The sequence below is a fragment of the Sitophilus oryzae genome, unplaced genomic scaffold (genome assembly GCF_002938485.1).
Source record: "Sitophilus oryzae breed Bouriz unplaced genomic scaffold, Soryzae_2.0 scaffold_1122_pilon_pilon, whole genome shotgun sequence".
Lineage (NCBI taxonomy): Eukaryota > Metazoa > Arthropoda > Insecta > Coleoptera > Curculionidae > Sitophilus > Sitophilus oryzae.
The window spans coordinates 53,738-72,500 of NW_022145752.1; the positions used below are offsets into that span (position 1 = coordinate 53,738).

General features: G+C 33.3%; 1 protein-coding gene across 4 annotated transcripts in view; it reads right to left on the reverse strand.

The window, feature by feature from the left end:
* Positions 1-18,763, reverse strand: part of LOC115886062 (leucine-rich repeats and immunoglobulin-like domains protein 2) — a 194,227-nt gene that overhangs the window by 48,371 nt on the left and 127,093 nt on the right. For all 4 annotated transcript variants that reach the window (XM_030905118.1, XM_030905093.1, XM_030905109.1 and 1 more), the window contains exons 3-4: positions 11,672-11,951; positions 4,888-5,110 (exon numbers count right to left, since the gene is read on the reverse strand). In XM_030905118.1, the coding sequence (XP_030760978.1) occupies positions 4,888-5,110; positions 11,672-11,951 (503 nt within the window). The remainder of the gene's footprint in view (positions 1-4,887; positions 5,111-11,671; positions 11,952-18,763) is intronic.

An 18,763-nucleotide genomic window follows, 5' to 3' on the forward strand; every position in this document is an offset into this window, starting at 1 on the left:
TAGTGTTTTTATTATTAGTAGTTTTATATATAACTGTCACTGTCATGTATCTTTTCATTGGACAGCCTATATCGTTTTAAGAGATGAAAATTTGCTAATTTTAAAATTACACAATTCTTGTGTACATGATAGGCAATATCTTGAAAAATATTTATGTCAAAAAAATTATTATAATTAAATCACATACAGTCTTTTTATGTTGGTTACAGCTACAGTGTTTTAAATGCATATTTAAAATTTATAGAATTGATATAGAACTCCGATGATATTATAAAGGTCGATTTTCCATAAAAATAAATATAAAATTTAAAAACGGTTATAAAATTCGACGATTTTGCCGTGCAAAATTGGATTTATTCATTGAACGAATTGGAAATAGAACATACATATTTTTATTACGCTTTCCCAGCAACTTCGAACGGAGTCCAGGGATGTGTGCTCGTATAAAATTAAATTTTTATTACTCAATTTATTACGGTGATAAATTTATTTTGTTACTTTTTCTTTTTTAGCATTACGTAGTAAAACAAACATAGATAATTTTCTTATTGGTAGCTGAGTCAATAGAAAAACATTATGAATTTGAATTTTCGACTTATAGCCAATTTTAAGACCTAAAAAATACTTTGTTGCATTTATTATTCCTATTATTGGAACACCCTGTACAGGGTGTCCCATTTTGGTTGAAATCGTACTGCATCTCCGTTATAAAAATTAATGTTTTAGAAAATAAAAACTAAAGTTATGTTTTTTTTTCAAAAAATCGCGGAGGCTCCAAGGAGAACGACAGTTTGTATTGAAATGAAATTTTGTGAGCATATGTAGGCTAATTCAGAGTACTTTTTAAAAATATAGAGAGTTCTACAGGGTGTCCCAAAACAAGTTACCTATCAAAGTTGTGCTTTTTGTAATGGAACACACTATATATTAATTGATTTTCTGATTCTGGGAGAAAAATACAGGTAAGTTTTATAAGACAAGTATATGACTAAAATGTAAGGTTTTTAACATATTTAACATTTTCTAACGAAATAAAGAACAATTTTTTAAATTAAAATAAAAGATACCTAAATTGGAATTTACCCGGTATAGTCTAATATGTAACTAAATTAACTATTGTACTTTAAATCAAATTAAAACTTGATCCAAAATGTTACACGGGGTAAGAGAAAACTAATATTGAACATTAGTCACCTTTAAAAGCATGTCACTCTTTTATTTTAAATGAAACACTCTGTATATTATTTCGATATTCAATGGAGATTTTATGTCTCTTCTAAGGTTGCCTACCCCTAAAACAAAGATTTTTCTAGATATTTTCATTTGCATGATTTGATCTGAGTAGATCTTTATTATTTGATAAAATCTAGGGTGGCTGTGATATGTCTGACGTTACTTCAACATAGCTGTCTAATTAGTCCAACTTTAACAACTAGTTATCATTTTGTGTTAGTTAAAACAAAAAAAGGGTGCCCGGTGGCGTAGAGGTACAGGCTCTCGTCTACCAATCTCAAGGTGTGGGTTCGATTCCCACACCCGGCATTTCATCAGTCGACTATTTTAATTAAAATAAAAATAGTTTTGGTACCTAGATTGACTCAGCCTTAAATAAGTACTTGGGATTCACAATTCTGAGGTAATAATAGGCGGTTGAAGCGTAGTACTAGCCACATTACCTTCCTTGTATACCGAACGGCTCTAGCATATAGCAAGCTGTACCTTGCTACTCCCAAGGCGTTAAACGCTATATACGGGAGCTATTATTATTATTATAAAACAAAAAAAAAAATCCTACATCAGAGAGAACTGATATGATTCTATTAGTTGGTGAATGTAGTATGCAAGGCAGATATGAAAGAAAACATAACATTAGTTCATATCTCCAAAAAATATTTTTTTATTAGAATAACAGGCTACACCACTGTATTCTGCGTAAAAAGTTCAACAATAAACAGTTTTCATCTTCTCGATACCTTTCACTATAACAGAGATACGGGGGTGTCCATAAATGCAAAATTTTCAAAAAGATCCTGTAGCTCAGAAACGAAGAGGGCTATGACATTTCTGTTTATAGGATCTTCCGTTTGACAAAAAAACTACACTCTAACTTCACTAACAACGAAGATACCGTATGACTTCAACTAAAATGGGACACCCTGTACAATTGAAACACCCTTTTCTATAGGAGATAGACGAAAACTAATATCGGTGTCTGGAGCTCAATTTTCATCAAAAACATGATGGTGAAAACCGCACATCAATATCTTTTACTGTTTCGGAGTTACGGGGTGTTTTTCAAAAATGGGCGTTTTTAACAAATCGCTGTAACTTTTTTGCTATGGAAAATTTTGTATTTTTGTGAAAACATTTCCAAAGCACCTTTTTACGTAGAGTTTAATGGTTTAAGTATAATTTTTTTAATATTAATAATTTAAGAGTTATCAACAGAAAAATTGATTTTTTATTTGGGACACCTTCTATATTTTTAATTAACTGTAAAGAATTTAAAATTACCTTTCCAAAAATATAGCACACTTGATATTTTGTTATAATCTCCTTCACAATACAGAATTTTTAAAATTTCGCCACTTTTAACTAGTAGGCTTTGGACCCCTTATTGATGATATGCCCTTAATGGAACTCGAAAACATATTTTTCCAACAAGACGACTCTGAACGCTGAAGTTATCAGCAAATTTTTGCAGCCAATTTCAAGAATAATTGAATAACTAACCAACATCCCAAACCTTGGCCGTCGAGGCCGCCTGACTTAGTGCCCATGGATCTAATCCTATGGATATATTTGCGGAAGAATAAAAGTTTCTTACTCCGTATAATCTAGACAAGAATTAGAAACACTTAGCAGTTATGCGAGGGTACCTTTCACCCCTACTGAGTTAATGAATTCCGCGAGAAATATTCAAAAACTGCCCCATCCGTCCGTAACAGTAGACGATCGATATGTCGAACACCTATAGCAAAATCTCATGTCTTGGTTTGCTATTTATTTTTATTGTTATTAGATATAGTTTAAATGTGTTGATGTTGGTTAAATATATTTTAAATTGTTATAAAATTCTGCATCTCTCACAACAAATATTATTTTCGTTTTAATTGATGCTCACAGCTTGAATTTTTTGCATTATAGCCGGTGCCGTTCAACGCTTACTCATTTAAAGCGGGCAAATTTTTATATACTCTATATCTCGAAGAGGAATCGAGCAAAATATCAAGTGTGTTATATTTTTGGAAAGGTAATTTTAAATTCTTTTCAATAAACTAAAAATATACAGGGTGTCTCATATATTATAACTCAAATTTTCTGTTGATAATTCTTAAATTATTAATTTTAAAAAAAATATACTTAAACCATTAAATTCTACGTAAAAAGGTACTTTGGAAATGTTTTCATAAAAATACAAAATTTTCCATAGCAAAAAAGTTACAACGATTTATTAAAAATGCATATTTTTGAAAAACACGCCGTAACTCCGAAACGGTAACAGATATCGATATGCGGTTTTCACCATCATGTTTTTGACAAAAATTGAGCTCCAGACACCGATATTAGTTTTTGTCTATCTCCTATAGAAAAGGGTTTTTCCATTTAAAAGCGTCGAATTTGACCCACCCTGTACATTAGCCAGAATACAAGCTCTAAATAAATTTATAGGTAGCCTTTTTTAATTAATAAAAATTACGTTTATTACGTAGTAAGTAATAAATGTGGCAAAACTCAAATTCGTGATATTTACCTATCCTTGATAGAGGCATAGGGAGGGCATAGGGAGTGTTTTCACAGCGTTATTTTAGTTTATTTACGATCCGGTAGACGCTGTGCGTGCATGTTTCACACAAATGCGCTTTTAATCCGACATTTACTGCTCGCGATGTGCTTTTCCCTTTAAAGAATCAACATTGAAAACTACTCAGGCCGAGGTGGATTTCCACCGTGAAAACCGACGTGAAAATGTGTTTCCAAAGGGAAATTGATATGTTTTAGCGCGGGTTTAGAGGTATAAACTGAAATATCGCAGGTAGAAAAGTGTTTTTACATTATCTGTTCATACAAAATATCAAACGGAATGCTGATTTATTCTTTGGAAGGAGGGTAGATAATGTAATATTATGTTTTTGCCTTACGTTATGGTCAACTTTTCCCTATTGATTTGTTGTTAACTACCCTTAATGCCCTTAATGCATTGCATTTTCTACCCTTAATGCATTGCAAACCAAAATGCAATGCAAATGTATATACAGGGTATCAAAAAATAGTGTATCTAACTTTGTTGGGTGATTCTATTCTATATATATATATATATATATATATATATATATATATATATATATATATATATATATATATATATATATATATATATATATATATATTCCTTGATCCCACAGAGATTCCTTGATCCCACAGTACACCGGTCAATATAGATATTGCCCGCCTGCCTTGCATTATTCGATCTTTTATACCCTCATCGAGTTTTCCATCGTTAGTTATTTTCAATCCAAGATATTTATATTTGTCACAGTTTTTTATCACGCTTCCATCCTCTAAGACTATGTTCTATTGTGGCCCCCCTACAGTCATACATTCAGTTTTGGTGATATTTATCTTGCCGATTTCTTTATTACCTATATTATTAATTCATTTTAGGAACAAATAAGACTCAAACCACATAAAATAAAAAATGTTAATTTTCATATTTTAAGGACAAACAAGTACTGCAAGTATTTGCAGTTCACAAAATTTGTGACTGACACATAAAAACGAAATTAAGCTAGCCTGTCATTGGGAGAAAATAATTTAATTTCAACTTTTACAATTTTCGCACATGAAGAAAGTAAGGTAAATTACGGTATATTAATCGGTACTTACTTTTCCAACCCGACGAATGCTTCTGGATCGACGTTGGCAATCTTGTTCTCGTACAGAGTGAGAATTTCCAGCGTGTCCAGGCCCTGGAAGGCTTTGGCGTGCAGGCTGTTGATCTTGTTGTGGTTCATGTTCAGTATGAGGAGGTGGTGCAGATTCTTGAAAGCGGCCGACGGCACTTGGGTCAAGCTGTTCTGGGAGACGTCCAGTTGAGTCAACATTTTCCCTGAAACAATCAAAAATTAGCTTTATTAATTATGAATATGCAATTTTTTCTTTATAAACAACTGTGATGTTTTCGAACAAATTTTAATTTTGTTATAAGGATGAATTATGCAGTTATTAATTACAAACAGAGAGGATTACAGTTATGAATATGCCACAAGAATAAAATCAAAGATGCTACAATATTATTGGGCAAATAAGAAAACATAATATGCTTTTATTTACAACCACATACGTAATACTGACATTACTGACTTGTGTCAAATTTTCTACATTTCTTCCCTCTTCTATTTCCCTCACCCATTTCCCTCATTCATTTCCCTCACAAAAAGAAAGTACACTCATCCGAAAAACACACATTAAATAGGAAATTATTATCATTCGCCACTCGTTCACTCATAGATTCACAAAAAAAAAGCGGCGATCAAAATCGTCATTTTTGAGTTCTTGTACCAACTGAATTTTGTACGGGTGGAACTTGTATTTTCTTAATATCCTTTGGACACTTGTACGATTCACGCCGGTCTCATTGGCTAATTTTCTTTTACTCAGCGTACTGTCCATGGCAACTTGGCCCAATACGAATACATCCATAGCTTCATTTTCTACAGAATTTCTCATGATTTCTCATGACTACAGGATTTTCCCTCTACCTCTTTTTATTCATAACGGAACCAGTTTCGCGAAATTTTGCTACTAACTCGTGAAAAATTTAGCCATAATGGTGTTTGTCAGGATGGCGTTCATTGAATATCTGCGCAGCCCGATTGCCACATTCATTATTTTTAAAATAAAGTTAGATTATGTCCACTTTTTCTGCAAGCGAGTACACCATAATTAAAAAGTTTAACGATATTTAGAAGAACTTCAACGCACAAGTCACAGAGCAACTATCTAGCCACTACCGCACCTGATCGTTCAACCACAGATTATACAGATTATAATCTTTGTTTTTTCTTTATTGTTTTCCGTGGTTCCAATTTTCGGAATCGGGCACTAGTTAGGTGACTAGTTTGCGCACATAGCACGCCCACTTATGGCCTCTAAAATTGTGCACAGCGCCTGACCGGCACAGTTATTAGAGAGATATTTAATATCTCTCTAGTTAATAGCGTCATCCAGTATTTACGCGTACCTTATCGTGGTTACGATATGCGCGAGTCAACGCAACACCCGCTAATAACGTTACCGCCTGACGTAATTTGCGGATCAATTACACCAAGCGCCAGGGTTCGGAAAACTACATGTTACACTTTTAAAAACTACATAAATCATATTACATGTAGTTAATGTAGTTTATGTAGAGGGTGTAGTTTATGTAATCTATGTATGTAACTTTCAAATATCAAAGGTTTGAGGTGAGGTTATAATAAGTTGAAGCTTTAAAAACACACAATGTATTTAAGAAAAGAGAAGAAATATGGCTTTAAATATAATATTTACGTCATATTATCTCTATTACACCTGATACAAAGGAAAATTATTCATAATATCAATACATAGTTTATTAACGTAGTTTTCATGTAGTTAATGAACGGGAAAAGACGTAGTTTTTGAAGAAAAACTACACGTAGTTAATCAGGTAAATTACGTCTTAATTAACTACTTCCGAACCCTGCCAAGCGCTCCTTCTAAATAACCTCTGATAACGTTTAAAAATTGCTTAAATGGGCATGTGCGGGTATTTGACAACCGGAGCGGGCCGGCGAGATCTTTTATTTTAGGTTATGTTTGAATTGTTTTGAATTATTGCTTTAGTTTTATTAGGTAATTTGATATTTAAGTAGCTGGGATTAGTTTTAATTAAATAAATATGGCCCAAAATATGGATTCCACCTCTTCCAATACTAAAGAACCTATAAAGAGTCTTAGGTTTACAGCAGATGACGACTTAGCCCTTCTAAGAGAATTTGTTGCTTGTTGTCCTAAACCTATTGGCAGACGTTGAACAATAAAGCACTGGAAATAAGCACTTTAGCCCTTTAGTTTTAAAATACCTATTAAACAAAACAATTTCAAAGTTTTAAATTCAAAGTTAGGTTAAGTTTAAATAGCGGACGCGACGCGATCAGAATTCTTTCCGATCCGATAACTATAAATGAAGAGAGTTAATTCCACCTCACTTAAAGGAAATAACACCTGGCCTTATTAACGTCCATGCACGCTATTCGGTTTAGCGATATCTCTCTATTACGCTGCTCATTGTTATTTTACGCGAGTTTATTTTTGCGCACAGGAAATTTGACTCGTTTGCACATCGTCATAAAAAACAATTTTCGTACCACGAATTAGGGACAAGATTTTTATCTGTATACTTATAGGATACCTAATCTGTGGTTCAACCTTGTGGCAAGTGAAAAAATGCGTAAACTTCTAGAAATAATAAGAAAAAACAGCAAATTGATCCAAGGAATTTATCCTTATCATTTACTCTGATAAATGTTTGAATAAACTCTTTTCAAATTTCAATCCTTCATATTTTCTCAATGACTCGACCGATTTTCAAAAACGAAGCGGGAAAGTATAGAGAATAGAAAGCCACTTGACCACTTGACCTTCACATTTGAAAAAAATTGGGGGATGACACCCCCGCTTAGAGGGTTGAAGATTTTGCAAACCATTTTGGGACAAAAGTTGTCCCCCTCACAAACAAAATTGACATGTTTTTGAATTTGCTGAAAAAAAATTACCCTGACCGTTATGCCTTGCGGAACGTTTTCGATGGGCCACCCTGTAGTATATAAACCTCGGACGAAAGTTTTCATTATTGTCTCGAGATTTAGTTAATCTCTCGACAGTAATGAAACATTACCCTCCTCGGTATATAATACAGTATTATTATAATACAGAAAAGTAGTTACTTTGTAATTCATTTTGTTACATTTTTGTTAATTTTCAGGAAAAAAGGTTCACAATGAGCTCCGTTTGAAACAAGTTAAACGAAAATCGATTTTGCACGGGTGTCTAAATTCATCTCGACTAACGGCCGTTGTTTGGAAAAACAGACACGTATGTCCATTGACGATCGGATTATTAAGCTGGACAAACACTCCAATGAAATAACTCTGATTGAGATTATTATTGCTCCAAACGAGCTGGGATTGCTACAAACCTGTAAATTAGTATTTCCTTTAATACTAAAATATTTATTTCTTAATGAATTAATATAAGTTTATTTCGTCTTGATGGTTACGCCAACCATAAACAGAGCCATAATTCCCTTGGGACACTATTAACGAGAACCGGCTCTGTCGCTATATTTTGGAATTAGCATAATTGAATAAAGCAATTAATTCTATTTTCTGCTATCTCACTTTCGAAAAATTTGAAGTCGTTCTTAAGAAAATAAATAAAAACAAAAAAGCCCAGGATAAAAATCCGCACGTTATTTTTAATACGTCACACCTGGCATGTTGAAAAGCGGCAACACGGCCGGGCCACCATGCTGACCCACCACCACCTCCACAAAAGGCCATTCAACCTTTTCCAATATGGTGGAGATAGAAGTGCCTTATTTGGCGCGTATTTTGAAAACCTGTTTTATTTCCAAATAGACATTTTTCACACAAATGTCGGGTTAGATTACACTAATTTTATATTTTTTTATACGTAATATATCACTAATTTTTTAATACACAGGGAGTCTAAAGCTCTCCACATAAGTATGGAATTTTTTGTATTATTACTTTTATGAAAACATCAGTTAGTTACTTTTTATAAAAAGGTCTGTTTTCTCAGAAAATAGATAGGTAGTGTACTAGTGTGTAAATATTCAAACTTGAGGTAGCATATATAGGGTGTTCAAAATCATCGGAAAAAGAAATAACCAGAAATGTATGACAGAAAATAGTAATATAAACTAAATATTCAATTGCAAACACTAACCTACCATAGTTTAGAATTTACTGCACGTTTGATAAATATATACTATTATGGACAGTATAGGAAGTTACTTGTCTTAGTAAAAGCCTTGGTAAATGCTCTGGGAATTATAAACTACACTGGCTTGGGTCAAAAAATATGGAATATTTTTCCAATGTTTAGCAGCATTACACAAATAGGAATAAATTTAAACTATAATAGGTGAGGATAACTAAAAAATATAATATGTGTTTCAAGATTTTATATAGAAAAAAAAACTAAAAACCTTTTTATAGCGTCATTCCTTTTTTTGCATAGTTCTTCAATAAAATATTGGATATTCTGAACAAGATGGATTTAATAATAAATTCTGACGTATGTGAGGGGCAATTGTGACTTAAAAAAAGACTTACATCCAAGCAGGCCATTTATATTTTCAAATGTGAATGTTGTCAATATCCTTCTGTGATCTTTTTGATGTAAAAAGCTTCATTATTCTTCCAATATTTTACTTATAGTGAGGTAAGTGTAAGCAGTAGCCATAACTACATCCTCACTAGGGTAACAGAGGCTTTGGCCTTTGGCCTTTTTGAGGCATATTTAATGCACTTCTTACCCGAGAACTACTAGTAGGAGTGAAATTATCTCTTTTAATAGCTGTCAACCATTTTTTACGAAGCTCGTCATTTATGGGGAATATAAAAGCAGAAACCTTGGGACCCCCTCTATAATTCTCGTGGCAATTTGGAACAGAGCATGTAAAAGGTATTTACATAACTAACGTTACATACCGCGTGGTGCATCGGAATGCGGCGTTAAAGTTGTACCTTCATCTAGAATTTCGTTTTATTTGGAATAGGCATCTAAAAGTTATTTGCAAAAATTTCCCTTCAAATTACTAAAAAATTATAATACGGCCTAGAGAAAGATACAATTCAACTCTGAATATATATATTTTTACATATTTATTAAGGAAGGTAAAAATGTCATAATATATATAGTGTTCCATTTAAAAAAAATCATCCTGATCCACTCACACATTTTCGAGTCACTCTGTAGAAGCTAAAATACTTTCCTAAAATACATCCTAGTACATACTTTTGGTTTGCACTTGCACAAAATTCCCAAGTTTTTTATTGTAGGAGCTACAGATGTCTGAAGCACTATTGCCGGAACCTGTATAATCCATCAACAATTTCTTTATACCATTAATTTATGAAAAAAATGATGTAAATATACATGACACTAACAAATTCTGTTCAATTTTAAATACTCGAACCAGCAGACCTTTACAAAATTATAAAATTGTCCTCCAATGATGCATCGTTTATTATTATCAATTAACATTATCGTTCGGGTCGAGGTAAATTAATTTCTGACAAGATAAAATGACGGGACGAAGTGATTAATGTGGGAACATCCCGAACCCGCAATCTGGATACCGTTAACAAACAACAACAATTAATTAGTTCAAATTGATGCGTTTGGGATCATATCGCTTGGATACAACCTCCAGGCGGAAATTCAATTGATTTTTTTGAGGTTTTCGTCCAACAAAATTGATAAAAACTAATAATATTTAAGAGAAGTTGAATATTTTAAATTAAAAGTGTTCTTTTTGCTGCCAGTGCTAATCTGTATTTACTTCTTCCTCTTCTCAGCGAAGATTGGCGATAACCACAGTGAATTCTTCTCGACTTTCTGTTATTCTAAGGAATGTTTGAACATTCATATCTGTATCCCTTATGTTTCTCATCCACGACATTTGACTTCTGTCTGGACCTCGTTTCCCTTCAATTTTACCTTACGAATAAGGTGTAATAGATTGTATTTGTTGTTCCTTAGAACATGACCAAAGTATGCCGATTCTTTCTTTATTATATTTAAATCCCGAATAACTTATGAAAAGGAATACAAACATTTTCAAAAATGGAAGCAATTAAAAAACGTGCGAGAAGAAATAAAGTTTTTAACCTATCCTCGCTGTTAACGTATCATTTAATCTACCCTTGAGGTTAAAGTACTATTTTATCTACTATTCTTGATAGATATAAGGCAATTTTAATAATTGCTATGGAAAAAATGATTTGTTTATTGTCACTTTCATTTGTCCTCAAACATTTTGCGAATTCAACAGATACGAAAACCGAACGAACGACATCCTAAACGACCGGAATATTTTACTACCCCAGTTCTTACAGGCGTGTGTATGTGTTCTGGAATAGTTCCAGCACGGCCTTGGCTCGGAAACGGGGTAACATTTCGAGGGCGAGAATGGCGTCCTCAGTCAGGGTTTCACGTGGTAATCGTGAAACGAGTTCGATTAACGGCACGTCGGAGCCGAAGCTCATTTCCGACATTTTGCCGCAAATTGAATGGAAGTTTCCGCGAGCTGCACGAGCCATGGAACCGGTTGCTTCGATCTTTACCAGGCTAATTTTTGATTTTCTAATTTTGACAAAGAGACATATGAGGGGTTCAGAAGAGAACTGGATCAAGTTCTAGAAGATAATTGTCGAGAAAATGAGAGTTAAGGTTTTTTTAATGTTACTTAATTAAAATTAAACAAGCTGAAGAAGAAAATGGATGACTTGACAAAATGCTTTATTATACGTTTGCTTTATCGTAAATTTTTCCCACCTCTAACTCCGGATACGAAAAATTAAGTTAAGCACAGTAAATACAGTATGACTAGACCTACCTATCGAGCTAAGCGAAGCTTCCTCTACCACCGACAGGCTACTGTTGTGGATGGTGAGATGGTGAATGTCCAAGCCGAGGAACACGAAGCCGGTGAGCTTGCGCAGATTGTTGTGGCGCAGCTTCAGGTAGAAGATGACGAGCGACTTGCCCTTGAGCACGCTCATCGCGTCGTTGATGTGCTGCTGATCGGTGAACTCGCACAGGATGTCCAGCCCGTTCTTCTTCACTTGGCAGCTGCATGGCGATATCTCCGAGCGGGGCGGGCACTGTTGTTGCACCTGCAAGGAAAAAAGAAGAAAATGTAAGGTTTGAAGTAGTGATGTGTCCGTATTTGAGTAACACGATTTTGGCAAGATGGCGGCGCCGGCGGCAAGTCTGGCAATGTGCATTTTATGGATTTTAGTTCGGGACCCCAAAACCTATAAACCTGCAAAGTTGCAAAACTTCCGGACTTTTTTCCAAGCAAAAATCCCCAATGACAGAACTAATTAGAGCTTTGCGTGGGGACGCGGGGCTCTTGGATCAAAATCGGGACAGGTGGCAACCCTGGCTACAGCCGAAATAAAATTGAAGGGGTCAAAATTCCCCTCCTCGATATTCTCCACTTTAATCGCTCCATTTAAACGAAACCCAATTTTCCTTTAACTAATTTCCTCCCCCTAGGTCCCCCAGTGTCTCCTCCAAAACGTCATCCTTGTTCCAACAGAAATAAACTCGAACAAAACTGGAAATTGTTCGAATTAAGCCTGGACCGGGGTGATTCAAACGAACCGTGAACGGAAAGTTGAAATGAAGTTTGCAGCATCGTAACCGACTTCTGGCCAGTTTGTTTAAACCTACTTTTCTTGTAACTCTTCTTTTTTGGACCGGAGAGGTCGTTTGTCAATTTAGAACGAAATACGACAGAGTTGAAGTTTGAATTGGATGGTTTTGCAAGTGCCATATAAAGAATAATTGAGAATAACTTTATGTTTTGTTTGTTTATATAAAGTTTTTGACGTTGGTAAAACTTGAAAAAAGGATTAGAGTAAGTCTTGTGATTTATGTATATTTTTCTTGTACATTTTGAGTCAAAATAAATCAATCTACAGGGCGTTTCAAAAAACATGTGCCATCTCTCGTGGGAGATTCCTCACGTAAAAATAAGATTTATTTTTCATATCAACATAGGTCCAAAATTCAGTTTGTTTCGTAGCTACGGGGTGTTCAAATCTTAATATTTTTTCGATTTATTATAATTTTCTTCCAAGTACTTTTAGCGTTTCGAATGATATACCAGGGACGTGCATATGGGTTTTCACTGGAATATTTTTCTAAAAAAAGCATGTACGCCACTGACTTTTTTTCTCTTGTTAGCGAAATAGTGTAAGCAGTTTAATGCCGATGAAAAGTTGTCTCTTGATATTTTGTCATTTCGGCCTCCTTAATGAGATAAACGCAATTTTATTATTATACTGGGTGTTCCATTTAAAATAACAAAGATTCGACAATTTAGTATGAAATGGCAATACTGGCCCTAAGGAAACTCAACAATTTTTAAGTTAAGAAATATATTTTTTAGGCGTCTCGGTTTTTTTGAAATGCTGACCACTCAAAATCAGCCTTTTCAACTTTTTTCATGATTGTAAACCCAACGACCTGTGTAATGCTTCTGGAAAAAATTAGGCACAAAGAAAATTACGTTAATTAAAAAGTTTTTAAATTAAATTCCCAAATTATCACGAATTCTCCTCGTCCATTGTTACTGGAGACATGGTTAAAAAATAAAAAGGGGAACAAGTTTTAAAACGAGTGGTTTCAGCTGGAGGCACTTCAACACGACTAAGTAAATCTTTGAAGTTATGGTTTTACTAAAAAGAAAACTTGAAAACCTGCGAAAAATGAAAGTTAGTTAAAGTTACATCTGGTTATATATATATTATAGTTTTTTTAACTAAAATATTTTGAGCAAAATATACAGGGTGGTCCGAACTGTATTCCGGAAACTTCGGCAGCATATTCTGCAGATAAAAATAAGTAAAAAGTTCGTATAAATGTATGTCCTAAAATGCTTGGAGATACAGGGTGTAGAAGTTTAATTTTTATTTCGATTTTTTCAAAATAATTTATGAAGTAACGTCAATATTTCGATGAAAATTGTTGTCTGGGAGTTTTTTGACATGGGAAATTCGATTTTCATGTCAATATGACTCCTGCTTGTAGAGGGCGCCAACTACATATTTTTTAACTGATTTGAAGAGTAATAACTTTTCGTCCATACCTGTATAAAACTACTGAGTAAAAAAATATACATTCAAGACTTTTTTTGCATAAAAAAGGCCTCTTGGTAAAAATCGCTAAGAGTAATGGTTACCTGTCATCACTGACATAATTAAACATGTTGACTAAATAGTTATTAAACTGAAATCATAAATTTGAAATCTTTTTGTGCCAAAAATTCAACAGCAGAAAAAAATATGATTAATTTAAAAAAATAAAATTTATTATTTCAGTCAAATTGCTATATTCTCAACGTGTGCTTATTAGGTATGGTAGGCTATTAGGATCGGCAAAAAAAAAGATTTTTAATTTCACTCAAAATGAGTTATTTGGGTCATAAAGGACCTAAATACAAAATATTTTCGTGGTGTCTGTCTGTCTGTCTGTCTGCCGTCTGTAACACGATAACTCAAAAACCGCTGAACCCATTTTAACCAAATTTGGCACAAAAATACTGTGACACCCGAGAATCTGGCCATTAGTTTTTGGTGGGGGTGGGGGGTTGGTAAGGGGGTATGGGAGGGGGTTAAAAATTTTAAAAAATCGTAACTCCATAATTACAGTAGCTAGCAAAACGCGTTTTTTTTAAATGAAAGGTATATATGTCTAGCTTTCTTATGAAGTATTTTTAAATTGTTGAATGGCTATTTCTTTGTATAAATCGACTAAACATTAAAACATACCTGAAAAACACCTACACACAATACCTCCAGAAATAAGTTATTTGTCATTGTCAGTGGTTTGTCAGTTAGATTATATATCAAGTTTTTAGATAATTTAGGGATCAGTTCATACAGCCAGCTTTAGATACATAAATATTAGAACAAAGGTTCGTTTAAACGACATTAGTGAATTAGCTACACAAAGCGATTTTAGGAAATTCATCCTCTTAGAGAGTAAAATTATGTCGGAACAATTTGTTGTATGAAAATTCCTTACTATGTGGTCTAGAAGAATGAAATCCTACAAAAAGAATTAGAAGAGATTTTCGAAATTCATCAACCAAATGGGTAAAGTTAATAAAAATTTATGTAAAACTTGGTGACCTCTGAATTATACACATAAAAATTGGCACAAAGGATCATTTAAAAGACATGAGTTAATTATTTGGATAAAGCGATTTTATGAAATTTATAATCTTAGGGAGTAGAATAGGGAATGAAAGTTTGCTGTACGAAAATGCATTACTATAACATCTAGCAGTATAAAATTTTATACAAGGGTTTATTTAGTGACACATCAATAATATAAACTTCTATATTTCTTCTTCAATTATCCTTCAAGGAATAAAAAATAACTATAAATGGAGTATTAGTGCTCTTAATAAACCAAAAAAGAGATGAAAAATAAAAAAAATATCAAGGGAGTATATTAAGTAAAGAGCGACAATTGAAAATTTCAAATATTCATTTGAAAACTTCATATTTCAAAACTATTTATTTTATTAATACAGTTTATATGGGACCAGGGTTCTATCTATAGAGGGTAAATAATCATTTCACTATTTATTATTTTGGAGAGATATTATTTTTTCAGATTTTGCAAAATTTCTTTGAAATTGACTTTGGTTCGATTTCGAAAATAATCTATATATAAATAAGAAATAAAAAACCGCCCTGGAAGATCGCCATCCACCCTCTATCCAACCATACATAATTAGTTTCAGTCAATGGAAGTAGTTAGAAAAAATTGAAAAAAAGTGTTAAAAAAGCAAGATTTCAAAAACATTTTGTGGCCAAAATTGACTTCTTTGAAATACTTTGATTTCGATAACTTCTGGAATTATTAAGATTTTTATTTCAGACGACTCTAATCAAAAGTTTTATTTTTGGTATACAAAGTGTGTCATAAAGTCATATACAGGCGATGAAAAAATAAAAAACGGTTTTTAAATTTTCGAATTTTCCTAAGTACATAATAATATTTAAAAGAGATAAAAATGCTCTTGAAATTGGAATATTGACGGCTTTTTATAAATTTTAAGTAAAAAATATGTAATAAGTCAAAAATAACAATATCGATATTTTGTCAAGCGAGTCTTAAATAAGTGCAATTATTCTTAGCGGTAGTAGGTATATTTGAGCCCAGAAACACGATTATGAGTTTTTTCGCGAAATTTTTTTTGAAATTTGGAATTTTTTGAAAAACCTTTTGGATTTTTTTTAGTTTTTAGTTAAAAACCATAATTTCTTGATAATATGGCAACATAGATAGGTAGTAGATTAAATTTACAAGACAGAAAAACCCGAAAAGCTGCAGTGGTTCTCAAAATTTAAGCAAAAAATATTTTTTTTTGGAAATTTTTTAAGTAAAACAACTCAGTTATTTTGGAGTTATTTGAAAAACGGTAAAGAGAAAATATGGTTTTTTATCGAGATCTACCAGCCCTGAAAATATTTGCACTTATTCAAGACTTGCTCTGTATAATACCCAGAAAATCGACAATTGATAACTTTCATATGAAATACGAGTAGCTCTAAAACTCTTAAAAATATAGTTTAAATAGGGCATTTGTAAGGCTCACTAGCTCTGTATACAAAGTAATGCATTAACTATTCGAGGTGTAACGCGAACGTAGTCGCGGGGAAAACCTAGTTTATAATAACATCAAAATCAGTCAAAGTCGCAGTTTTCGAGATATTAACATATTTTAGTATGGGCGGCTATACGTGCCTCCCGGCGCCAATTTTTTTTTGTCAATAATGACATGTATTGACAACTTCCATTCTAAATATCTTGAGAACGGTTGCTCATAGCGATTTTTACCAAGAGACATTTTTTACGTAAAAAATCATGGAAATGTATATTTTTTCAGTCGGTAGTTTATACCGGTACGGACAAAAAGTTATTACTCTTCAAAACAGTTAAAACACATGTAGGTGGTGCCCCCTACAAATAGGAGTCATTTTGACATCAAAATCAAATTTCTCATGTCACAAAACTCCCAGACTCCAATTTTCATCGAAATATTGACGTTACTTCAGAAATTATTTGGAAAAAATCGAAATAAAAATGAAACTTCTACACCCTGTATCTCCGAAACTAAGCATTTTAGGACATACCTTTATACGAACTTATTTACTTATTTTTATCTGCAGAATATGCTGTCGAAGTTTCCGGAATACAGTCCGGACCACCCTGTATACAGAAAAGACTGAAATTTACTCAAGATTAAAAAAATTAAGCCTAAATAATCGGAAAAAAAGCAAAAGGAATGTCAAAAAAACGAATTGTTTCCCCCGTTTTAACCGGCCTTTCTTTTTTCATTATCAGCAAAAAAGTTTTAATTGCTTTGAAACTCGGGAAACATCGATTCAAACGAATCGCAGAGGCACCAAAAATAATGTCCAGATAATTATTCCGACAAATTGAGGCCGAAAAAAGTAAATTAGAGAGGTTAAAACTCGGTGTTCGTTTTTATCTTTAATTTAACTTTTTTGGCTAAACGTCTGTGTTTTTTTCTTTATCTCCCAAACGTTTATATTAGCCGAAATTAAATAAGAATTATTTTGCACATTTGGAATGGAATTGATCGGTTTTTCTGTTTTTTTTTCTCACTATTTCGTCATTTTCTTTTTTTGTCTGTTCTGACTTTTTCTACATACTAATTAAACTGGATATTGTCAGCAGGATCAGGAAGGCGCAGCGAGCCTTTGGCCAACTAAAATTTGGACCTCTCATCAACTCTCCATACAATCAAAATTAAGAATATTCAATTCCAACGTCATACCAGTTTTAATATAAGCCTGTTAAAATATCTATCAACCGCCCACAGGTGTCTATCAATTACTGCTTGAGAAAAATACTAAAAATCTTTTGGCCAGACACTATAAGCAATACCGACCTGCTTCATCTTACAAACCAACAAGAACTAGGCATTGAAATTCGCAAAAGAAAATGGGGTTGGCTAGGTCACACTTTGCGGAAAGCTGATGGTAATATAGCGAGATCAGAGTTGGACCCAAGGCAAAAAAAAGCAAGGACGACCTGCTCAAATATGGAGACGTTCCATACTGAATGAGATTCAACAAGTGGGGTCAACCTGGAAGGAAGCAAAACCAACTGATAAAAATAGAACTTGATGGAGAGCTTTCACTGAAGCCCTTTGCTCCGCGAAGGAGATATATGATCCTATATACTTACTGGAAATAAACAATAATCATAAAGTGATATTACTGTGAATCTTAAATTTTTAGTACAAGTAATATTAACGCACAACGAGGTAAAGATATCATCATCATCAAGTACAACTTATTTTTTCTGTTAATTTTTGGTAGTAAAGATCCTAACATATAAAAATGCTTAAGTGCAGCTTAAGAATGCAGAGTGCTAAAGTGTCTCGCTAAAAATAAAACCAAAATTTAGTATGACAACATCTGTATAAATTTTCTAGTCCTATTTTATTCTGCTAAAAAGACAAGTCTCCATTATCCTTCATACACTATTCCCAACTCTATTTTCGGGCTCTCAAATTCCAATGGAAATTCATCGTAGCGTAACACTCGCACGCTTAAACCCTCCATCGGAACAATATCTCCATTTTCTCTCCTACTACTTGCCGACAATCGGAAACAAATCTTTTATTTCCCAGCGAAGATCCCCGGGGATTTCCCGGAAATCTTAGGAACAGTCGCCGTTCTAGCTCTTCGCAGTTCTTAACGAAAATACGACGACGCTTGTCTAGATGGAATAAAGGATGTTTAAATGCGTTCTTTATTTCCTTTTGGTTTGTCTTGTTTTCCGTTTCTTTTTTGTTGACTTAGTTTTAGTTAATATAAGAGAGAAACTGGATTAGAATTGACACAATTGAAGGAAAACTGACATAATATTT